At 36.0% G+C, this 21237-nt stretch overlaps 3 protein-coding genes across 8 annotated transcripts in view; 2 read left to right on the plus strand and 1 right to left on the minus strand.

Moving 5' to 3' along the window:
• ppp2r5d (protein phosphatase 2, regulatory subunit B', delta) overlaps positions 1–3896 on the plus strand; it is a 51983-nt gene extending 48087 nt beyond the window's left edge. For both annotated transcript variants that reach the window (XM_067386759.1, XM_067386760.1), the window contains 2 exons: positions 134–244; positions 2606–3896. In XM_067386759.1, coding sequence (XP_067242860.1) covers positions 134–244; positions 2606–2743 — 249 coding nt within the window. In that variant the 3' untranslated portion in view covers positions 2744–3896. The remainder of the gene's footprint in view (positions 1–133; positions 245–2605) is intronic.
• A 93-nt stretch (positions 3897–3989) lies between these two features.
• Positions 3990–10019, minus strand: mea1 (male-enhanced antigen 1). Of its 5 annotated transcripts, none has more exons than XM_067386771.1 (4): positions 9927–10019; positions 9406–9700; positions 9183–9288; positions 3990–6495 (listed from the first exon to the last, which is right to left on the minus strand). In XM_067386771.1, exons 2-4 carry the CDS (start codon positions 9688–9690, stop codon positions 6332–6334), a joined length of 555 nt encoding a protein of 184 aa, XP_067242872.1. In that variant the 5' UTR covers positions 9691–9700; positions 9927–10019; the 3' UTR covers positions 3990–6331. The 5 variants fall into 5 exon arrangements, with proteins under 5 accessions (XP_067242872.1, XP_067242873.1, XP_067242874.1 ...); XM_067386772.1 differs by having other exon boundaries at positions 9406–9751; positions 9927–10014; XM_067386773.1 differs by having other exon boundaries at positions 9406–9697; positions 9927–10013.
• A 1547-nt stretch (positions 10020–11566) lies between these two features.
• Positions 11567–20573, plus strand: dnph1 (2'-deoxynucleoside 5'-phosphate N-hydrolase 1). The gene is made up of 4 exons (XM_067386778.1): positions 11567–11787; positions 11954–12025; positions 16795–16905; positions 17085–20573. The coding sequence occupies exons 1-4, from the start codon at positions 11652–11654 to the stop codon at positions 17201–17203; spliced, it is 438 nt and encodes a 145-aa protein (XP_067242879.1). The 5' UTR covers positions 11567–11651; the 3' UTR covers positions 17204–20573.
• The last annotated feature ends 664 nt before the right edge of the window (positions 20574–21237 follow it).

A 21237-nucleotide genomic window follows, 5' to 3' on the forward strand; every position in this document is an offset into this window, starting at 1 on the left:
ACACCCCTTAAAGAATATATTTCTTGTTCTCCCATGTAAATAATGTAAATCAGTCTTTCCTAGCTGAGCAGATCTATGTTTCGGTGTGATCTTCATGTATGTGTGAATGACATGTGTTTGTGTGTACGTGCAGTACATGATGTATAATGAAGGAGGGATGCCGTTGTACTCAATGGAGACAGAGACCCCTACAGCCGAGGACATCCAGCTGCTGAAGAAGACTGTGGAATCAGAAGCCTCACAGGTACAATCAAACAAACACTTAACACATCTTCATAAGAACAAAAGATGCCTGTACAGTGGATTTGTGGGTATTGACATGCGAGTTTAATGTAGAGCATGAGTGCCAACTCATTTCTTAAATTCCAGTGTAGGCTAGATAGAGCAATACATGCTTTTTGGAGCTAATAAGGTACACAATTTTGACAACTTTTGTGTCAAAAAAAACAATACTTGCCTAACGCAAGTAAAAGGTTCTCGAGCTTGAAGAAGAGTCAGTAATAAAAGAAAAACAAAGAAAAAACATTACGAGCACTGAATACAACAGAGCCTGGATACAAATTAAATAAACAGTGCTTGACGTTTTTTTAGGTAGGTCTAGTTAATATATAGAAATAGAAATATTACAGAAATAAAGTAATCAAATGTAAAAACACTGCATATTCTTTACACGGATACTTATTAAAGCTACAAACGGTATTCAGTATTTTTCTTTTGCATGCAAATGATAAACGTTCGTGAAGATGCAGCATGAGAGAGTTACTGCGACAGACAATAATCCAAAATCACTAGCAGTTGGTTTCTACCAAATTTCTACCTGTTGATATTCCCCACCCCTCCTCAAGCCCAAAGTACACTTTCTACACATATGTTAGGGTATGTGGGAGGGTTAATAGATAGCCATAACTGGTTTAAAAAAAGTGCAAAAACATTACTTAACATAACTTTATTGGTTATAATGTTTGGAGAAAAATGGAGCAAACGCTGGACAAATATGAAACTTACTAGCACGCATATTTTGAGCCCCTGTGTTTGCCAGGGTTCCTGCAGGGTCTTAAAAAGTCTAAAATTCTGAACTTTAAATTTAAGGCCTTAAAAAGTCTTAACGGCCAGATTTTGATCCGAGGTCTTAAATTTAATTTAGTCAGGTCTACATTTTTTTTTTTTTTTACCCATTTCCAGAAACGCTACCTGCTGAAAGTTATTACAAAGTAGCAAAAAAGTAGCGAGTCGTAGTTCTTTCTGGGGTATATTGGTGTTTGTATACGCGGTGATAAAACTACAAATCCTGTGATCAATGCAATACCTGCCTGCGAAATACGTCTGCGTCTCCTCAGAGTTTATTTCAACGAGACATGGCTAGATCACAGCGATTTCTGCTGTTGGTTACAAGCGGTACCCAGCTCCATGTATGAGGCTCACTGCAAACTTTGCAAAAAAAAAAATCAGTTAGGGACTCTGGGTGTGAAGGCCCTGGAGTCACACGCCAGAGCGGAGAAACACAAGCTAGCCACAAAATGCCTTCAGCGGACTCGGCCAATTAGCCTCACCACTGCCTTCGTCCTCCTCAATCCCTCCGGTCCCTCCGGTCTCCAGCGCAATATCATCGCAGCTCCGTCGAATAACCTTCGGTGTACTTTTTTTGATTGACTGACACATCGAAAGCCGAGGTGCTTTGGATACTACACACGGTGACTAAACACAAATTTAATAGCAACAGTGAGATTATCTCTTCCATGTGATGTTTCCTGATTTAGTAATCGCGAAGACGTTCTCCTGCGGGCCCAACAAGATCACTTATGTGGCGAGATTTGGATTGGGGGAGTTTATATAGAGGGAATTGATTCGTACTCTTACCGGGCCGTATGTCGTAATGTTCAATGAAAGCCAAAATCAGACCACCAGGACCAAGCAGCTTGATGTCCACATTCGTTTCTGGAACAATGGAATTGTTAAGTCGAGGTACCTGGGCTCACCGTTCATGGGACAGTGCGGGGCACACACACACACATCAGATAATCCATGTTAGATAGATAGATACTCTAATTATCCCGAGGTAAGTATCTATCTATCTAACATGGATTATCTGGTGTGTGTGCTACATTGGCTGTTACATGGGTTGGAGTAGCCTGTTCAATCTCTGTTAGGCTATTAATATGCTGTTTTGTAATGTAAATAAATATGAGATGAAATCTATTCTATTTGAGGGCAAGTTTGTTTTAGCCTATTTTCAGTTTGGGCCTAAGGTTTTGGGCATTTGGCCCGTTGTTGTTTGTGGAAGGTTACTAATGTGATTGCTTTATCTGTAAATTAAATTGATGCTTTTTCAATGATGGAATTCATTGAAATAAAATGATTTCTTTGATTTTAATATTTTTTGGTAATGCGTCGTGTAGGTCTTAAATTTCAATCTTTATGGTCTTAAAATGTCTTAAAAAGGTCTTAAATTTGACTTACTGAAACCTGCATGAACCCTGGTTTGCGCACACTCTCAAATGGAGTCTGTTTTAAAAGGCTATGCGTTTAGCTGTATGCTGTGTCAAAACTTATGTATACTTTAGGCATTAGTCTTACACTGTCTCAGGAATATAACTTTTCTTTTCAGGGAATGAAAGACATCAAGAAAGACAAGGTTTTGATGAGGCGAAAGTCTGAGCTGCCGCAGGACGTCTATACTATAAAAGCCCTGGAAGCTCACAAGCGAGCAGAGGAGTACCTGACGGCCAACCAGGAAGCCCTCTGACGGGGGAGCACCGCCACCCTCCACCGCGCCTAAACTGTTCCTCTCGTCTTGGTCCAAAATTGTCGCCTGCTGTAACCCACCTCTCTGTTCCTCTGCCTCTATCCCATACTCCTTCCTCCCTCACTGTTGGAGAGCCCCATCTGCAAAAATCCAGTCCACAGAGCAGTGGAGAGCTCCCATGCACTCTGCCCCAACTCTCATGCGTGCACAAACTTTCCAAAATCTTCTCAGATCCATAGCTGCTGATCCCCACACCGAACAGAAGCGACCGCTGGGTTGGTAGAAAGCCCTGTGGGTTACAAATAATCAAAGTATGCTCTTGTTGAGGTTGCTTTGTTTTTCTCTCCACACTTTATTTTGTCCACTTTATGCTGTCTCCATTTCTCCGCATGTTCCCTATCCCATTTTTACCGCTGCTTGAGAGCTTCTCCTTTATTCCAATCACTGACTCTATAAATCTGCCTGCAATGAAGGGGCCACACATAACTAAATGAATCATGTTACTGGAGATATGGAGACCATGTACTGGATTTTCTGCATCTGGCTCCTGTGTGGGCGGAGCGTAGGGATGGTAGCCATGCAGGAGTGATCAGGGTTATTTTTGATGTCATACAAAGAGCCAATTAGTGAAACTTGTTTCCTACAAAACAAGCTTTATGAATTAAACATGCAAGCTTGAGATTTCAACTCGCATGGGATTGTGAATCTATTTCAGATGCCTCCCTAGACAGGTCTTGCTCGTACATCTGAGACGGGACTCTGAAATTGCTTCTCCATAGCGACCTGGTGCTGTAAATGTTTCAGGTAGTCATTTTTGAGATCATGACCAAACATTAGGAGGCAGAGGCTGAGGAGATCAATCTAATCTGTTGTTTTCCTTGTGATTGTGTTAATGATCATGATCAACAACAACAAAAAAGTAAGAGAGCTTTATGGAAGCAATCACCTCTATATCCACCACCAGCAGAACGCTTGATGAAAATGCTGTAAAAGTAGTATCCAGTCCGTTTACAGTCGCAGAAAAGAATGTGATCTAAATGCATGCGCCAATGGCCTATTGATCCACACTCCACTTATGTTTGTATGCATCAATGTTTTATTTAAGTTTTAAAGGATTAGTTGACTTCAGAATTAAAATGTCATGATAGTTTACTCACCCCTATGTCATCCAAGATGTTTTTTTTTTTTTTTTTCAGTTGAAAAGAAATTAAGGTTTTTGTGGAAAAGATTCCAGGATTTTTTTCCATATAGTGGACTTCAGCAGTTACCAACAGGTTGAAGGTCCAAATTGCAGCTTCAAAGAGCTCTACACAATCCCAGACGAGGAATAAGTGTCTTATCTAGCAAAACGATCGGCCATTTTCTAAAAAAAATAAATTATGTACTTTTTAACCACAAATGCTCATCTTGCACTGCTATGTGGTCACGCGTGATGTAGGCAGAAGTACCACAAAGGCTGTTTGATTTAGTCTTTGCACAGTTGCTTTGTAAACACTCGCTCGGTCCTTCCGCCTACGTCATGTGTGACCTTTCCAACATGATTATATAAAAGGTGGCATATCGCAGAGCAGGGCAAGACGAGTATTTGTTCTAAAAAATTTTAGAAAATGACCGATTGTTTCAGATAAGCCCCTTATTCCTCGTCTGGGATCATGTAGAGCCCTTTGAAGCTGCACTGAAACTGACATTTGGATCTTCAACATGTTGGTCCCTGTTGAATCCCACCATATGGAGAAAAATCACAAAATGTTTTCCTCAAAAACCTTAATTTCTTTTCGACTGAAGAAAGACAAACATCTTGGATGACATGGGGGTGAGTAAATTATCAGGACATTTTAATTCTGAAGTGAACTAATCCTTTAAGACTTATACCTCTTGAACAGATTCCCATGAAATCGCACCTCATAGCTTTTGTAAGTTGTCTTGTTTTGCTTCATAGGTTTCTGTGATGTATTAAAAACTAGACAAGAATGAAAAACAACCTCCCGTTGAACCGCTCAAGATCGGGAACTACCGTCCTGTCCGAGATTGTATGTCTTATTTTTGTTGTTGTTTTCACTTTAAAGCGCCTAAGCAATATTCTTTTCAGGTATTAGAACGATGAGGAAAACCATCCACTGGTCTAGTGTATGATCAAGCGCTATACAATCCTCCTAATAGGACTATATACTTAAAGAGAAAAGATACTCGCTTACCTGTCCAGGCTTAATATATGGAAAAGCGACAGCCTGCAATTGCCGTTGCGACTACTTGTGTAGTGTATATTGTCATGTATATTGCTTACAATTGTGCCCTTGCCCTTCAGTATTCCCTCTTTCTGCCCCAACTTCATCTTTTCTTTAATTCTGTTTGCTTGTATGACACATTCTGACGTTTGATGTCCCCTCGCTGTTGTAAAGGTCTGTCTCGTGAAGTGTCACTTTGATCATTCCAATAGTGAGGGAACATTTACTCCTCCTACAGGCTGCTGGACAACACAACACTTTGCTATCCAGTGTGCAGCTCTGCATTTTGCCCCTTGTGAATTCAAGCTGCTACACTTTTTCCATCGCTCCAAACGTGGGCGTACGTTTCGACTCGTGCTATCACAGCCTATAGTATGCAGTGCTGAGGTGAAGTCTTTAAATCATTAGCCGTTTGAAGTGTTGTTACATCACCTCAGCCTATCAGTGTACGGGAATGACTTGTCCATGCAATCAAGAGCATGAATTGCCAACCTAGCTGCCTCTAAATAGACCAAAACATTCCAGAAACAATCAGAGGCAACTTCACTCTTGAACGCAGCATGCTTCCTTCCTCGACGCCGCTTGATGGGCGGATGGGGCCAGTGTTCAGCTTGTCCGGCAGCAACAAGAAACAGAGGGAAATTAAGAAAGTATGGGTCTCTCCACACTCACCCTTTCCCTCCTTCTCCCAGCCCTCCTTCCCAAGTCTGACACTAATCTTAAGCTGCTTTCCAGGTCATATGTACATATGTTGTACTTTAATTAGGTTGAGCATTACATAGTATGAAAGTCATATTTTGTACAGATGTTCATGTATGTACAGAACAAAAATAAAGAAACACAAAAGACGTGGCGGCCATCTGTGTTGTTCAAGCCGTGTGAAATACATAAAGGATCAATCACTCATTGCACATTGTCAACAATCAGATTAATGGATTTTTTTTTTTTTTTTGTGACTTAAACAGCACAAAACTGAGATGCACCATTACATGTTTATACTGTCATACAAAAGCAACCACTAAATCTTGCCAAACTTCACTTTACAAAAAAAGTAATTAAGCAAAAGAACCATACTGCATAATTAACACAACTGCATTGGGACAGGGCTGAAATATGTCTAGGGTTTTTCAGGACTATTTTTACCAACTCTGTAACTGAATAATCGGGACACTTGATGTGCAACAGTTCAAAGCAATTAAAAGGTAAACCATTACATTTCCACTTTAAGAATTTCAGTCCACAGTTGTTATAAACCACAGCTAAGGTGATAAATGTGCCTTTTGGTTTGTTTGAGATGAGCAAATGTCAGAAGCTCTGTTTAGCATGTCTGCAGTGTGAGATGTTTAGAGGGCGAGATCAGGCTTCACTTGCGTTCCAGTCTCAGGCCCGCAGAGCTCTGTCTGGTCTGAAGCGTCTGCTGCACCATGTCCTTCCACTGGTCGTCAGAGATTTCCTGGGCCCAGGCAGGGATTCCCAGTGTCGGCAAATTAATAGCCGCCATGGTCCTTTTCACCAGCTCAACGTGATCTGTGAACACAAGAAAATGTGAAATATATCGGTCCTACATTGGTTGACATTAGCAAATTTTTTATAAATATCCATTATCTTATATATTAAAATAATGGATATTTTATTGTACAAACTCAATTTTGGATTTAGATTACCTTTGCCATCATTTAATGATACCTTTTAAAGGATTAGTTCACCCAAAAATGAAATTTGCCATTAATTACTCACCCTCATGTCGTTCCACACCCGCAAGACCTTCGTTCATGTTCAGAAGACAAATTAAGATGTTTTTGATGAAATCCAAGTGTTTTTTTTTTTTTATGTCCCATAGAAAGCAACATAATTACCACATTCATGGTACAGAAAGGCACTAAAGACATCGTTAAAATAGTCAACATGACTGCAGTGGTTCAACCTTAAAGGAACACTCCACTTTTTTTGAAAATAGGCTAATTTTCCAACTCCCCTAGAGTTAAACAGTTGAGTTTTACCGTTTTCGAATCCATTCAGCCGATCTCCGGTTCTGGCGGTACCACTTTTAGCATAACTTAGCATAGTTAATTGAATCTGATTAGACCGTTAGCATCGCGCTTAAAAATGACCAAAGAGTTTTGATGTTTTTCCTATTTAAAACTTGACTCTTCTGTAGTTGCATCATGTACTAAGACCAGCGGAAAATAAAAAGCTGTGATTTTCTAGGCTGATATGGCTAGGAACTATACTCTCATTCAGGCGATTTAACTACAGAAGAGTCAAGTTTTAAATAGGAAAAACATCAAAACTCTTTGGTCATTTTTAAGCGCGATGCTAACGGTCACTAAAAGTGGTACCGCCAGAACCGGAGATCGGCTGAATGGATTCGAAAACGGTAAAACTCAACCGTTTAACTCTAGGGGAGTTGGAAAATTAGCCTATTTTCAAAAAAAGTGGAGTGTTCCTTTAATGTTATAAAGGGACGAGAATACTTTTTATGCGCACAAACAAAACCAATATAACGACTTTATTTAACAATTTGAACTGTTATCATGCACAGTTGATAAACAACGCTTCCATGTTTACATCTGAACGCTCTGTATTTGCCAACGCATGCGTGTGATGCTGACGCAGGAGCCGGCCAATACGGAGTCAGCATTCTGATGTAGAACCTGGAAGTGCTGAACGGAAACAAAGTAGGGACATCTGACAGGGAAAAGAAGAAATTGTTTAAAAGTTGTTTGTTTTTGCGCACAAAATGTATTCATCACATTAAGGTTGAACCACTGCAGTCATGCTGACTGTTTTAACAATGTCTTTAGTACCTTTCTGCACCTTGAAAGTGTTGATTATATTGCTGTTTATGGACGAGTCATATCTCGGATTTCATCAAAAATCTCTTAATTTGTGTTCTGAACATGAACAAAGGTCTTACGGGTGTGGAACGACATGAGGGTGAGTAATTAATGACAGAATTTTCATTTTTTTTGGTTAACTAACCCTTTAAGTCTTCTAAAACTAACAATTTAACACCCAAATATAATTTTAAAGTTAATATTTTTCATACTGTAAATTATGATGTTGTGATACCTAAATTCACTTTTATATTAAATTTAAGCAAAATAGTATAGAATTTTAATATTGGATACTTAGGGAATAACATAAGTAATCTGTATTTTTGACTAAACTAGAGGTGCAACAATATCCTCACGTCACGATTCGATACATACCGTGATACTGAACTCACGATACAATATTATTGTGATACTCCATGACATATGGTACAAGGATAACAAAAAATGTACTGTTGATTAAAACTCTAAATGTGGTATTATACTGGGAGTGGAAATGAACAGGCTTGGACTTGGTGCTGGTAACCCAATACACAGGACAATGGTGACACTAGAAAAAAATATTCAAGATTCTAATGCTGAAACAGATTTATTTTAGATGAATATGTTTGCACTCTGTCACTGACTAGATATATTCAAAATAATGCAGGCCACGTTTTACTGGTAACATAAAAACATTTGGTATTATCAGGACCCACAAATATTCCCCCATTGCATTATTATACATTATATTCAACAATATATAGAAGTTTAATGTAGAACGGACACTAAAACTCTGTAAACTAGATTTTTTTTCTCAGTAATTTTCATTTCATTTTTGAATATATATATATATATTAGACATGATATAGTTACACCACTACTAGTAACACACACCAAAGTTTAATCATCATTTCAGCTGCTAATTCCAAAATTTGCCATTGTGCACATTTTGTTTTTTTAAAATATTGCTAATATTCCTTGAGTTAAACTCAAAAGTTTGTGTACTTTACTAGTATTACCCTGTATTATTTATAACAATTCACATTGTTTCAAAGCAGCTTTACAGAAAATCATGATGTTAATGTTTATAAGTCTTAATCTTTGGGATTCATGCCTTAGTCACATTTAGTAGATTAGATTTGTGTTATAATGTACTTTAAATTTTGTAATTAAACAAGCAATCGAGCAGTTGAGATTTACTATATGGTATATACTGCGTTATGTGAGTGTACTGTACATATAATAACATTATAGATGACTTCATTGCTTTAATTTTAAGGCCAATTGCATTGATTTGGGTGATGAAATTTTAGTCCAACACAGTGACAGAGAAGCAATGAATGTCATGACAGTATATCAGTGTTGTGACCTAAATATAAAGTCTGTTCTCCTGCTTACCTGCATCCATGGGAATGGACGCATGACTTCTACAGGCAGCAGCTCCTTCAGGATCCTCCTCTTCATCGCTGTCAGGAGGAGGCTGGGGCAGGAACAGACCCATGGCCTGCAAAATGTTGATGAAGATGACAGCATCAGATTTAGTTGATATAAAACCACACCAGTACACACTTGCTAACCAGAAAGCTGAGGATGCAACAGGCACCCCAAAGACTTCCTGTACCTCTATTCTCTCCTGGACGTCCTGGAGCTGCTCTGCGATGGTTCCCTCATCCGCTGGCTCTGTGTGTGAGCTGTTCATCCCGTCTGGGTCTTGATTCAGAGGCTGATAATAATATCCAGCACTGTCCTCGTCTCCAGCGACTCCTTCATCCTCCTCCTCCTCCATGTCCTCTCCGCTCCACTCCTCCGGCACAGCGGTGTCTAAAGGCCGGTCCTGCACCACATCCTCCTCGGAGTTCGGTAAGATTCTCTCTGGACCCATCTCTCGGGCCCTCGCCACTTCCATTCACTGGCTGCTAACAGACACAGCAAGCATGCGAGACGGGTTCATTTCACACAGCCCGTCCCTTGACACGTTTGTTAGTGAAAATGATTGTTGTATGGAGTAAACATCCACTTGCCAATGTAAGCTTAGGCTCTAAAATCGCGCTAGGTCATTTACACTTACAATTCCAGGGTATTAACTAATGAATGCGACTGTTCAGCATATGCAGCAAATGATCTCTGGTCATTTTCTGTTACCTGTTTCTTCTGACGAACTCTTTTATCCAAATGTTTTGAGCAGATGTATCTGGAGAGATATTATTTGCTTCCGGTCCTGCGCAGAAGCAGAACTGCGCATTGATTGCGTCACGATACATCGGTTAAATGTGTAACTAAAAATAAATAAAAGTGTACATTAAAATACCAAATTTTTGTTTTTGTTGTTATTTTGATGCTTCATATTTGTGTACGTGAATCCATGTTTATTATGCTTTGTTCTAATGTTCATGTGTTACATATTCGAGATGTGAATGTTTTCTCTGTTCCCGTATCTGAAATAAAAAATAAATATGTATAACGTGGCAGAAATATATTAAATCATTTAAGTACGAAAACCCTTGCCAGACTCAGTTGAATGAAGAATTATTGTCTTACGTTGCTTTTAAGGTTTTTTTCTCTCTCTTTTTTGTATATTGTTCTGTTTGTTTAATATGCTTGCATGTCGATATAATAATTAAATACATTTAATTCTAGATATGTAGTTATTCCTTTTAATTCAAGTTTATAAATCGTTTATTGAATTTTTTTAACCTTATTTTGTTAGGTTTTTTATATAAGCCTATTTCGACAAATATTGAAAATTATAAATCCTAAAGATTAAGAATAATTTCTTTGTTTATTATTCATTTCTTTATAAAAAATATTATTATTATGTAACCTATATTTCTTGGTGTATATGTTTCTTATGGTTTAATAAATAAGTAAATAAATATAACGTTATCTATGAGAAAAATATTAAAAGCTTAGTTCACCCAAAAATGAAAATTCTGTCATTTATTACTCACCCTCATGCCGTTCCACACCGGAAAGGACCTTTGTTAATCTTCGGAACTCAAATTAAGATATTTTTGTTGAAATCCGATGACTCAGTGAGGCCTGCATAGCCAGCGACATTTCCTCTAGATCCATTAATATACTAAACATATTTAAATCAGTTCATGTGAGTACAGTGGTTCAATATTAATATTGTAAAGCGACAAGAATATTTTTGGTGTGCCAAAAAAACAAAATAACTGCTTAGATTTATTGATGGTCGATTTCAAAACACTGCTTCAGGAATCTTCAGAGCATAATGAATCTTTTGTGTCGAATCATGATTCGGATCGCGTGTCAAACCGCCAACGGCTGAAATCACGTGACTTAGGAGCTCCGAACCGCGGATTCGACACGCTGATTCGACACGCTGATTCATTTGTGCTCCGATGCTTCATGAAGCATTGTTTTGAAATCGGACATCACTATATATAAGTCGTTATTTTGTTGTTGTTGTTGTTGTTTTTGGTGCACCAAAAATATTCTTGTCGCTTTATAATATTAATATTGAACCACTGTACTCACATGAACTGATTTAATTATGTTGTTAGTACCTTTATGGATCTTCAGAGAGGAAATGTCATTGCTGGCTATGCAGGCCTCACTGAGCCATCGGATTTCAACAAAAATATCTTAATTTGTGCTCTAAAGATGAACGAAGGGTGTGGAACGACATGAGTGAGTAATAAATTACATAATTTTCATTTTTGGGTGAACTAACCCATGAAGCGTCGCGCGGGCTGCATGTGAATGTCGCCACAGGGCGGCGCTTCGTGTGTTCGAGCGGGAAATAATCGACCTGAACTTCCCGTGAAGCTGTAAAACGCTGCGAGCTGTTATCGAGAAAGTCACACTTCTGTTATTGTCGACGGACGAGGACATTTGCAAAGTATGAATATATACTTTTGTGGAAGCATCCGAGGAGGGAGACAGGACGTGAATATCTACCAGAGAATAGTGAAGAAATTGCAGCAGCATGGCAAGGTTTTAACAGAGCATGTCAGCTATGACAGTCTGTCTGAAAAGGGTGATTCGCTTTTACTCTCTTTCTCTCATAGTTGCACAACCTCCTTTATCTATTTATCCATTTCATTTTGTATTAGGAAAATCCTATGTGTGTGAACAGCTGCAGGTAATCACATAGTCAGAGATGATTGCAGGTCAGCAGCACTAAACATGTGTCCATGATCCAGGTGAAGATGCAGCTTTGGAAGGAGATAAAGCGATTCATGATCGAGATCTGGAGTGGCTGATGATGTCTGACGGTGAGAGACAGTGACATGCTTGTAATTTTGATATTAATCATTGTACTTCAAACGTGTAGTCAACAGTGACCCGAAAAAATCTAACCAAGTGCCAGTTGTTTATGAGTTATTTCTATTGGGTCACCAAAATATATTTTTAAAAGCTTTTTGTATTGAAATGTCTCCTTTTAATATGTTTAAAAACATGACATACATTTTATCTTTATATTAGAAATTATTTTGTTTATTTCAGTTGACACCACCTATTTTGTCGTGTCCCTCAAGGCCTTCTGTGAAAGTGTACTTGGGATATGAATAATAAAATGAGGAAAAAAAAGTCCATTCATTTTGCCATTCCCATAAATAGCCATCTGTGCTTTTGCTGATAATGCAAATTCATGATTATTCATTAAAATCACATTATTTAGTTCCATACCTCAGTTACACAACACAGGGTTACACAGGCAAGTTACCACCTTCTTTAATAAGTATAACTAAATTATGTTGTGAAATTGTGTTTGTCAAGCTTAACGTCTCAACCCCGTTACATCAATTAAAGATAGAAAACTATTGCTTGTGAAAATTATCTTTGTTATTTCAACATTATTCATGATTTCTTAATATCATGCATGCCATGCACTCTCCATTTATTCACTAGATTTAGAGCAGTGGCCAATTTGGGCAAAAAATCACAACCCCGTCACACCTACATATTATTATTTTTTTAAGTTTGTGAAAAAGTAATTTAAAGTTAGTTGAAATCTGTCTGAATGTTCAGAGCAATCATAAGAATACTGATTTTAGTTCAAATTCTGAAATTAAGCCTTTGATCAAAAATTGTGACAAAAAGTGCCCATTTCAGGCTTTAGTATAGCAAAGTGTGAGATTTTATTTAACTTTTATATTTGCAATTACTGAATGAGTGTGAGGGACATCTGATTAATAGGAAAATGTTGATTTTATCACAAATACATTTTATAATAATATTTAGAGAGCTCCCATAGTTTCCATAACTTAAAATAATGACCAATAATAATAGGGATTTGATGCCTGAGATGGGAAAATATGTTTTTCTGGAAGTTAAATATGTCATTAATGTTGTGGGGTGTTCAGAAAGGTAATACATTTTGGTAAAAAATCAAAAAATGTGTAAGTCCAAATCATACAGGTTTCGTGGAATGACTCTTATACATTTCACAATACATATTTTCAAAAGATAAAATGAAATGAATGTGTTACTCTGCTAAGTGATCTTTGAAGAACTAACTTAATCATCTGCTAAAAATCACCAAAACACCAACTGAAGGCTTTGATATTTTGTTATCTGATGCAATATATTCATTTTTGATTGTGATTTACTTTATGGGGACACTGTAGCACATTAAACTAAATATTTGATGAATTTTAAGCATTAATAATAAATAAACATGAAAAGCCTGACATATGGAATAATAGTCAGAAAAATCTTTAAAAAATATGGAAGTTTATTGATGCTTTATAAAATATTTACATTTAAAAAACCTTGCATATATGTTTTTTATAGAGTTTCATATTTGATACATCAGGTTTTTATGGCTCATAAAGTATATTATAGGAGAATAAGGAGGTTATACTTGAGGAAAAAACACCTCAAATTTATTCAGAGGCCCAAACTGAGCAAAAATATGCAATTTGGTGTAGCCGCTGATATTTATATGGCCAAATCTTATCAATGAGATCTTTATTACAGTATAGCAGATACTTACATAAAATGCATATAAATATCAGTTGTCTCTCTACATCTCTTAACAGTGTGGAAGTAAGAGGATATTTGAATGCTTAGTTTTGTGATCAAAGCTCTAGTTTTAAACCATAATGTAATGTAATACAATGATGATTGAGAGATGAACAAATAAACGTTCCTCAAAAACCTGATGATCATATTTGATACTCGCATTTTAACATGACTTTTCAAAAAAAAAAAAAAAAATCTATGGATAATTAAGTAAAACCTAGAATGTAAATATTACTAACAATATAGGTGCGGTTCTGCAACTGCGGGCACTTTTAAGTCCCAGTCAAATGTAAGGTTTATGTTACAATTTGTCATGTAAAGCTTCATACATATAAACAGTGTCATTACACACCTTGACTTAAAAAAAATGAATGAATGAATATGATTTGATGAAAAATGATGAAGCATTTATAGGTCCAAACCTCATTTTTGCTCATGTCCCACACATGTGGTTTCAATGTTGATGCATAAAAGTAGCTAATTCTTTTACAATATGACATTATTTCAAATGAATTAGTTTCATATAAATGTTACTTTACACCATTAAAGTTCATTTTTTGTTACCTAATCATTTATATGATTTTTTTCATCTAAATACACCTGTCCCACACTTTTGAGTTCTTACCACAACACTGAGAAAAGACTCTTAAAATGGCATTTGTTCAAAGCTAAACAAATCTAGTTTCTATGGAAACAGAAATTAGCATGTGAGCACATGGCTTACAGACTGGGCCACCCCCATTAGGTCACTCACAAGATCCAGAAAACTAAGATAAAGATCTTCTTTTCTTATTCAGTATTTATTATGTGTCCTTACCATTCGGTTTAGTAATTGTGTATTTTGAACTACACTACACTCCAAAAGTTTGGAAACACCCCTGGCAAAGTGTGGTTTTGGATGATATCAGCATAAATCCTTATCATTTTTTGGTCCAAATACATTACAGTAACTTGACATTATCGTTGAAGAACAGCAATAATAATTTTCATTTTGATTACATAATAATGGCAATATATACATGTCAAAGTCAGACATGCCCATAAACTAGCTACATTTCAGGCATTTATGTAACATATCTAATTTGTGCATTAATGGCTGTTACGTTAAATAAAGTTTACTAATTACAGCAAAGCAAGTGAGTATACTTTACCTGTGCACACCGTTGTCTTGTCTCCCCCTCAGATGCGCTGTAATGGCGATCCTGCGCGCAATTCTCAAAACACCCACAAGATGATGGTGTTTATCGGTAAATCCCATATTACAAAACCGATATTCAATTATGGTAAAATTCTTAAAGGTGCCCTAGAATTAAAAATTGAATTTATCTCGGCATAGTTGAATAACACGAGTTCAGTACATGGAAAAGACATACATTGAGTTTCAAACTCCATTGTTTCCTCCTTCTTGTATAAATCTCATTTGTTTAAAAGACCTCCGAAAACAGGCGAATCTCAATATAACAACGGTTGTTACGTAACAGTTGGGATCATTAATATGTACGCCCCCAATATTTGCATATGCCAGCCCATGTTCAAGGCATTACACAAGGGCAGCCAGTATTAACGTCTGGATCTGTGCACAGCTGAATCATCAGACTAGGTAAGCAAGCAAGAACAATAGCGAAAAATGGCAGATGGAGCAATAATAACTGACATGATCCATGATATCATGATATTTTTAGTGATATTTGTAAATTGTCTTTCTAAATGTTTCGTTAGCATGTTGCTAATATACTGTTAAATGTGGTTAAAGTTACCATCGTTTCTTACTGTATTCACGGAGACAAGAGCCGTCGCTATTTTAATTTTTAAACGCTTGCAGTCTGTATAATTCATAAACACAACTTCATTCTTTATAAATCTCTCCAACAGTGTAGCATTAGCCGTTAGCCACAGATCATAGCCTCAAACTCATTCAGAATCAAATGTAAACATCCAAATAAATACAATACTCACATGATCCGATGTATGCATGCAGCATGAATGATGAACACTTTGTAAAGATCCATTTTGATGGTTATATTAGCTGTGTAAACTTTGTTTATGCAATGATAGAGTCGAGAGCTCGGGAGGGGGCGGAGAGCGCGAGCAATTAAAGGGGCCGCAGCCTGAATCGGCGCATTTCTAATTATGCTCCAAAATAGGCAGTTTAAAAAATTAATTGGGGTATTTTGAGCTGAAACTTCACAGACACATTCAGGAGACACCTTAGACTTGTATTACATGTAAAAAAAAGTTTGATGGCACCTTTTAAATATCAGGGAAAATATCGGTAAATCGATATATCAGTCGATCTCTACACATAATTTACCCGACAGAAAGAGCAAAAAGTGGGGCTAAGAGACGAAATCTCATATGGCAACTTGCAGGCTTATATCATCGAGAATTTAAGAGAAAAGAACACAACCCTGCAGACAACAGGTAAATGCTGTTATCGCTGTTTGCTTTTTTTTTGCCATGTTTACACGGCTTTTTAAAAAAGCTGAGTGCCAGTGTTTCGTGTGCGTTTGGCCAGTCAACGTACACTTACGTCACTGACCGTTAATATAGTGCTGGTTTATACCCGACTCTGAAGTAGTAGCTAATTTAGTTTGTAGAACTAAAATCGTTCCTAGTTCCTGCGGTGCAAACACAGCAAAATCTGGGTACTTCCGCCAATAGTTCTAGGAAGGAACTATGGAATGGTGCCTCTGGTGTGAGAGCCCCTTATGTTGTAGGTCATCTAAAAACATTGTGTGAGAAACAGACCATAATTTATGTATTGGCAGTAGCAAGTGTCTGTGCTGTGTGTCTGTGCAGCATCAGCAGCTATAATCAATTTCAGCAGCAGCAGCATAGCAGATCTATTCCAAGAGCAAATACATTAACCTTGTCACATCCAGTACCATACTAAACTCTTCCAAGAACTGTCATTAACCACGTTCTCTGTGTTGATTCATCTGTGATGCTGTATCAGTAGGTCAGTCTCAGTTATTCAGGACTCTCTTTACAGTGCAGTTTTCTGTCTCTGTATCAGTGATAGTAGCTGAGGTGACACAGCCGTCATTAGGAGTCGGTTATGAACTTGGTCGAGCTGTGGCAATGAACAAGAGGATTCTCTGTCTCTTCAGACCTTCTTCTGGAAAAGGTATTAAGACATTATCCCAGCTCTCCTCAGAAACAGTTTACATGGTTATTATGTATGTATATGTATACTGTATATGTGTGTTTGAATTATTTGTTTTGTTTTTTTGTTCATGTTTTTGTGGCGTGACCCTGGTTTTGACATTTAATGAGGTTTACCTCTTTTCATCTCTCGCCCTCCAGTGCTGTCTGCCATGATCAGAGGAGCATCGACAAACTCCCTCTTCCATGTACAGGACTACACAGAGGATGAAGTCGAGAGTTTCTTGGAGAAATATTTTGATAGTATCACCAAGAACTGATGAACACATTTCAGTGAATCATAAGAGATAAGCACAACTCTATGCTGCTCTTCTCATTTCGGTAGGACGGTCTTCCTTTGGTGGCCATAAGCATTTTAAATCACATTTTTAGTGGAAATGTAAATTAAGCAGTGTATTGTTAGTACATATGAATAGATCTGTTACCTGGGATCATATAAATAAATGGTGGTACATAAATATCATACTCCTGGGTGTGTCCAGGAACAGAGATGAGAACCACAGCTTTAGGGTATCATTGTTTGCTGCAACATTAAGGTTTGTCCTCAGAAATAACTGAGATAACCAGACAGATCAATTAGAAGGTGATTTCCACTTACTTTTGGTCATATCCTGTAATGCATTTACCAGTTTTGCAGATGTTTTGAATTGTCCACCAGGGGTCACTTGTTGCCTTTTTTAGGACATTAGAAAGAAGATTAATAAATTAATCATTTTTTCCGGCTTCAGGCCTAACCCTTAAAAAGTCTTTCACCCTTACACAAATGAAGGTCTTAAATCAGAGCAGAAAGTCTTAAATTCGTAAAGTTTTTGCATTAAATGTAGCATGAACTGCAAAAAAGTGTATGTCTTCCTCAGTACTTTGGCCTGTTTTTTTTTTTTATTATTAATATAGAAACATCTTTGATACATTTATTTAGTATGCAAATTTAAAATCAAGTCTTGAAAAACAAAATGAAGTGGGTTTATGCTTAAAACAAGAATAAATATCTAAGAGTTTCCTTTTGAATTAAGTTGGCAGGTATTTGTTTTTTAAATAAAACTCACTTAGTTTTGATCAGTTTCACAGACAACAAGACTCAATATTCTATCATTTTGTATCCAGTATAATGCATTTTGATTTAAGAATCTTTAGAAAACAAGACAAAAATACTGAGGAAGAACATCACTTTTGCAGTATGATCAGAAGATACAGTAAAAGAGCTGAGGTATTCAAGCTACCTTTTTTTGTAAAATGAATTCAAAAGTAATGAATATCTGTTAGAAGTTGTTTTAATATAACTCTGAAGTGTTGCTAATACAACTAATTTCTAATTATTAACTATAATGACTATTATTAAAATAATTATTTTTAGCATAGATATAAATAAGATAATTGCATAGATAAGATTGGCTCCTGGTATTTAAAGGCATTATTTTTGTGGTTGAACTTGAGTCTGAATGATTTAGACAAGGAGTTCAACTATTACACAGTTAAAAACTTTAATACACACAGTTCTGTATAAAAATGCACATTACAATAAAAAACAAATATACATTTCACCAATAAATTACATAAATAACATTTGCACTTAATACTGTTTATGCATCATTTTATATCACAAATATCATTCCCATATAACTGATATTACTATCTAAACCGCTTAAAATAACATCACAATAATGTTAAAGGGAACATACATTTTCATTTACAAAAAAAGTATGTTCATAAAACAAACCATATTCTCAAAAAATAAAATTTAGCATATACTCACTCATATTTTACGATTTGAACACTTGGCAAAAATGGGTACACATACATCTGTCTAGCTAGATTGTACACATACAGCACTCATTTAACACGTGATGGATGTTGTGATATATTTGAGTTGTTCAGTGCTTCCCTTTATTCCCATACGAGTACAGACCTCATATCAACAAGATTTCCAGGATGTGTGTACCTTAAAGTCAACATGAAACAGCTTCTGCATGCACCTTACCTTCATAATGTGACATATTACCAGGTGATACAGTATATTAAAGGAGAAAAGGGCAAGGTGTGATCCATTTTGATCAGTTCTTAACTGATTGGATCATGAAAATGGTCTCTGCAAATTACGAAAGCCCCTAAACAAGGTTAACATTTTTTATTTCCTCTTAAATAATTACTATTTTTAACTTCTCTTTAATTTTTTTTTGTTAACACTTAACAATAAGGTCCCATTAGTTAATGCAGTAACTAACATAAACAATGAGAAATACATTTGTTGCAATATTTATTAATCGTTGCTAATGTTAGTTGATAAAAAAAAATACAACTGTTCATTGTTAGTTCATGTTAGCTCAGACCCATTAAATAATAGGCAAAACTTTAGAATAAGGTCTCATTTGTTAATGTATTAAAGGGTTAGCTCACCCAAAAATGAAAATTTGGTCATAAATTAATTACCCTCATGTCGTTCCACACCCGTAAGACCTTATTTCATCTTCAGAACACAAATTAAGATATTTTTGATAAAATCCGATGGCTCAGTGAGGCCTCTATTGACAGCTATAACACTCTCTTTTTCAATGCACAGAAAGCAACTAAAAACATATTTAAAACAGTTCAGGTGACTACAGTGGTTCAACTTTATTATAAAGCGACAATAATACTTGATGATAAAACAATATCTAGTGATGGCCGATTTCAAAACTGCTTCATGAAGCTTCGAAGCTTTATGAATCATTTGTGTCAAATCAGTGGTTCAGAGCACCAAAATCACATGATTTCAGTAAACGAGGCTTCGTTACGTCATTGGTGTTTTGAAACTTCAATAGTTAACATTTTTTTGTTAGTTTGATACATGCTCTGAACCACGGATTCAAAACAAATGATTCGTAAAGCTTCAAAGCTTCATGAAGCAGTGTTTCGAAATCGCCCATCACTAGATATTGTTGAATAAAGTCATTATTTTGATATTTTTGTCACACAAAATGTATTCTCGTCACTTCATAACATTAAGGTTGAACTACTGTAGTCACATGAACTGTTTTAAATACGTTTTTAGTAGCTTTCTGGGCACTGAAAGTGTAAATTATCTTGCTGGCAATGCTGAGCCCATCGTATTTTATCAAAAATCTTAATTTAAAAAATGATCTTAATTTATGTTCTGAACATGAACAAAGGTCTTAACCCTTGAACTAACAATAAGCAATACATTTGTTACAGTATTTATTAATCTTTGTTAATGTTAGTTCATACAAAAACAACTGTTCATTGTTCATGTTAGTTCACAGTGCATTAACTAATGTTAACAAATACAACATTTGATTTTAATAATGCATTAGTAAATGTTGAAATTAAGATTAATAAATGCTGTAGAAGTATTGTTCATTCTTCATGTTAAAGTAGTTAACTAATGTTAACGAATGAAACCTTATTGTAAGTTACCAAATAAGATTACACTTTATTTCAAGGAGACATTGTAGTTACATTGTACTTACTCAAATAAGTATTGAGTAATTAACTACATGTACTTACTGTAAAGTTACAGTTAGGGTTAGGGCTTGGTTTAGTGTTAGTTACTTGTAACTATGCATAATTTACTGTTATTACTATAGTAAGTACATGTAGTAATGTGTAACTACGTCACCTTAAAATAAAGTATTACCCCAAATAATACAACTTTTTATTTTAATAATGTATTAGTAAATGTTGGAATGTATGTTAAGATTAATAAATGCTTTTAAATAATAAATGCTTGTTTTAATTAAATAAAAGAATTTTCATGTTAACTGACCTTAATGTAAAATGTTACCAATTTTTTCTGTGTAAAAAAAAAAAAAAAAAAATATATATATATATATATATATATATATATATATATATATATATATATATATATATATATATATATATATATATAATATATAAAATTGTTTTCAGAGAAAAGATCATTTTGGGGGATTAATGGACTAAGAACTAAGCACTAAGTCACCTCTTGGTTCCATCAAAAATAGTGCTTGGTGAGATCAGCCAAAACGTTTTTCAGAGGCAGAACAAGTTACATTTTTGACAAAATATTACATAGACAAACCTTTCTTATCTTCGGAATAATGTTCCAAGACATGTTTGAGCATAATTGATTTCATGTTGACCCTAACTGACCTAATGTTCCCTCAGCAGTACATGCCCTACTTGTGGCATTGATTATTAAAATAAAACTACTAATTGTTTCTTTATTTCCATGTAATCACTCTGGATAATGACCACCTGCATTCAGTACCTTTGAGTGGTCAGAAGTGGCCTTTTACTTCAACAAGAGCAGCTGCAC

The sequence above is a fragment of the Chanodichthys erythropterus genome, chromosome 5 (genome assembly GCF_024489055.1).
Source record: "Chanodichthys erythropterus isolate Z2021 chromosome 5, ASM2448905v1, whole genome shotgun sequence".
Classification (NCBI taxonomy): domain Eukaryota; kingdom Metazoa; phylum Chordata; class Actinopteri; order Cypriniformes; family Xenocyprididae; genus Chanodichthys; species Chanodichthys erythropterus.

Coding starts and splice junctions, on each gene's coding strand:
- mea1 (XM_067386771.1), bottom strand. CDS start 9,690: ATGGAAGTGGCGAGGGCCCGAGAGATGGGTCCAGAGAGAATCTTACCG. Junction 9,289..9,405: donor ACGTCCAGGAGAGAATAGAG/GTACAGGAAGTC, acceptor AACATTTTGCAG/GCCATGGGTCTGTTCCTGCC. Junction 6,496..9,182: donor GTCCATTCCCATGGATGCAG/GTAAGCAGGAGA, acceptor TTGTGTTCACAG/ATCACGTTGAGCTGGTGAAA.
- dnph1 (XM_067386778.1), top strand. CDS start 11,652: ATGAATATATACTTTTGTGGAAGCATCCGAGGAGGGAGACAGGACGTG. Junction 11,788..11,953: donor TGACAGTCTGTCTGAAAAGG/GTGATTCGCTTT, acceptor TCCATGATCCAG/GTGAAGATGCAGCTTTGGAA. Junction 12,026..16,794: donor GTGGCTGATGATGTCTGACG/GTGAGAGACAGT, acceptor TCTCTGTATCAG/TGATAGTAGCTGAGGTGACA.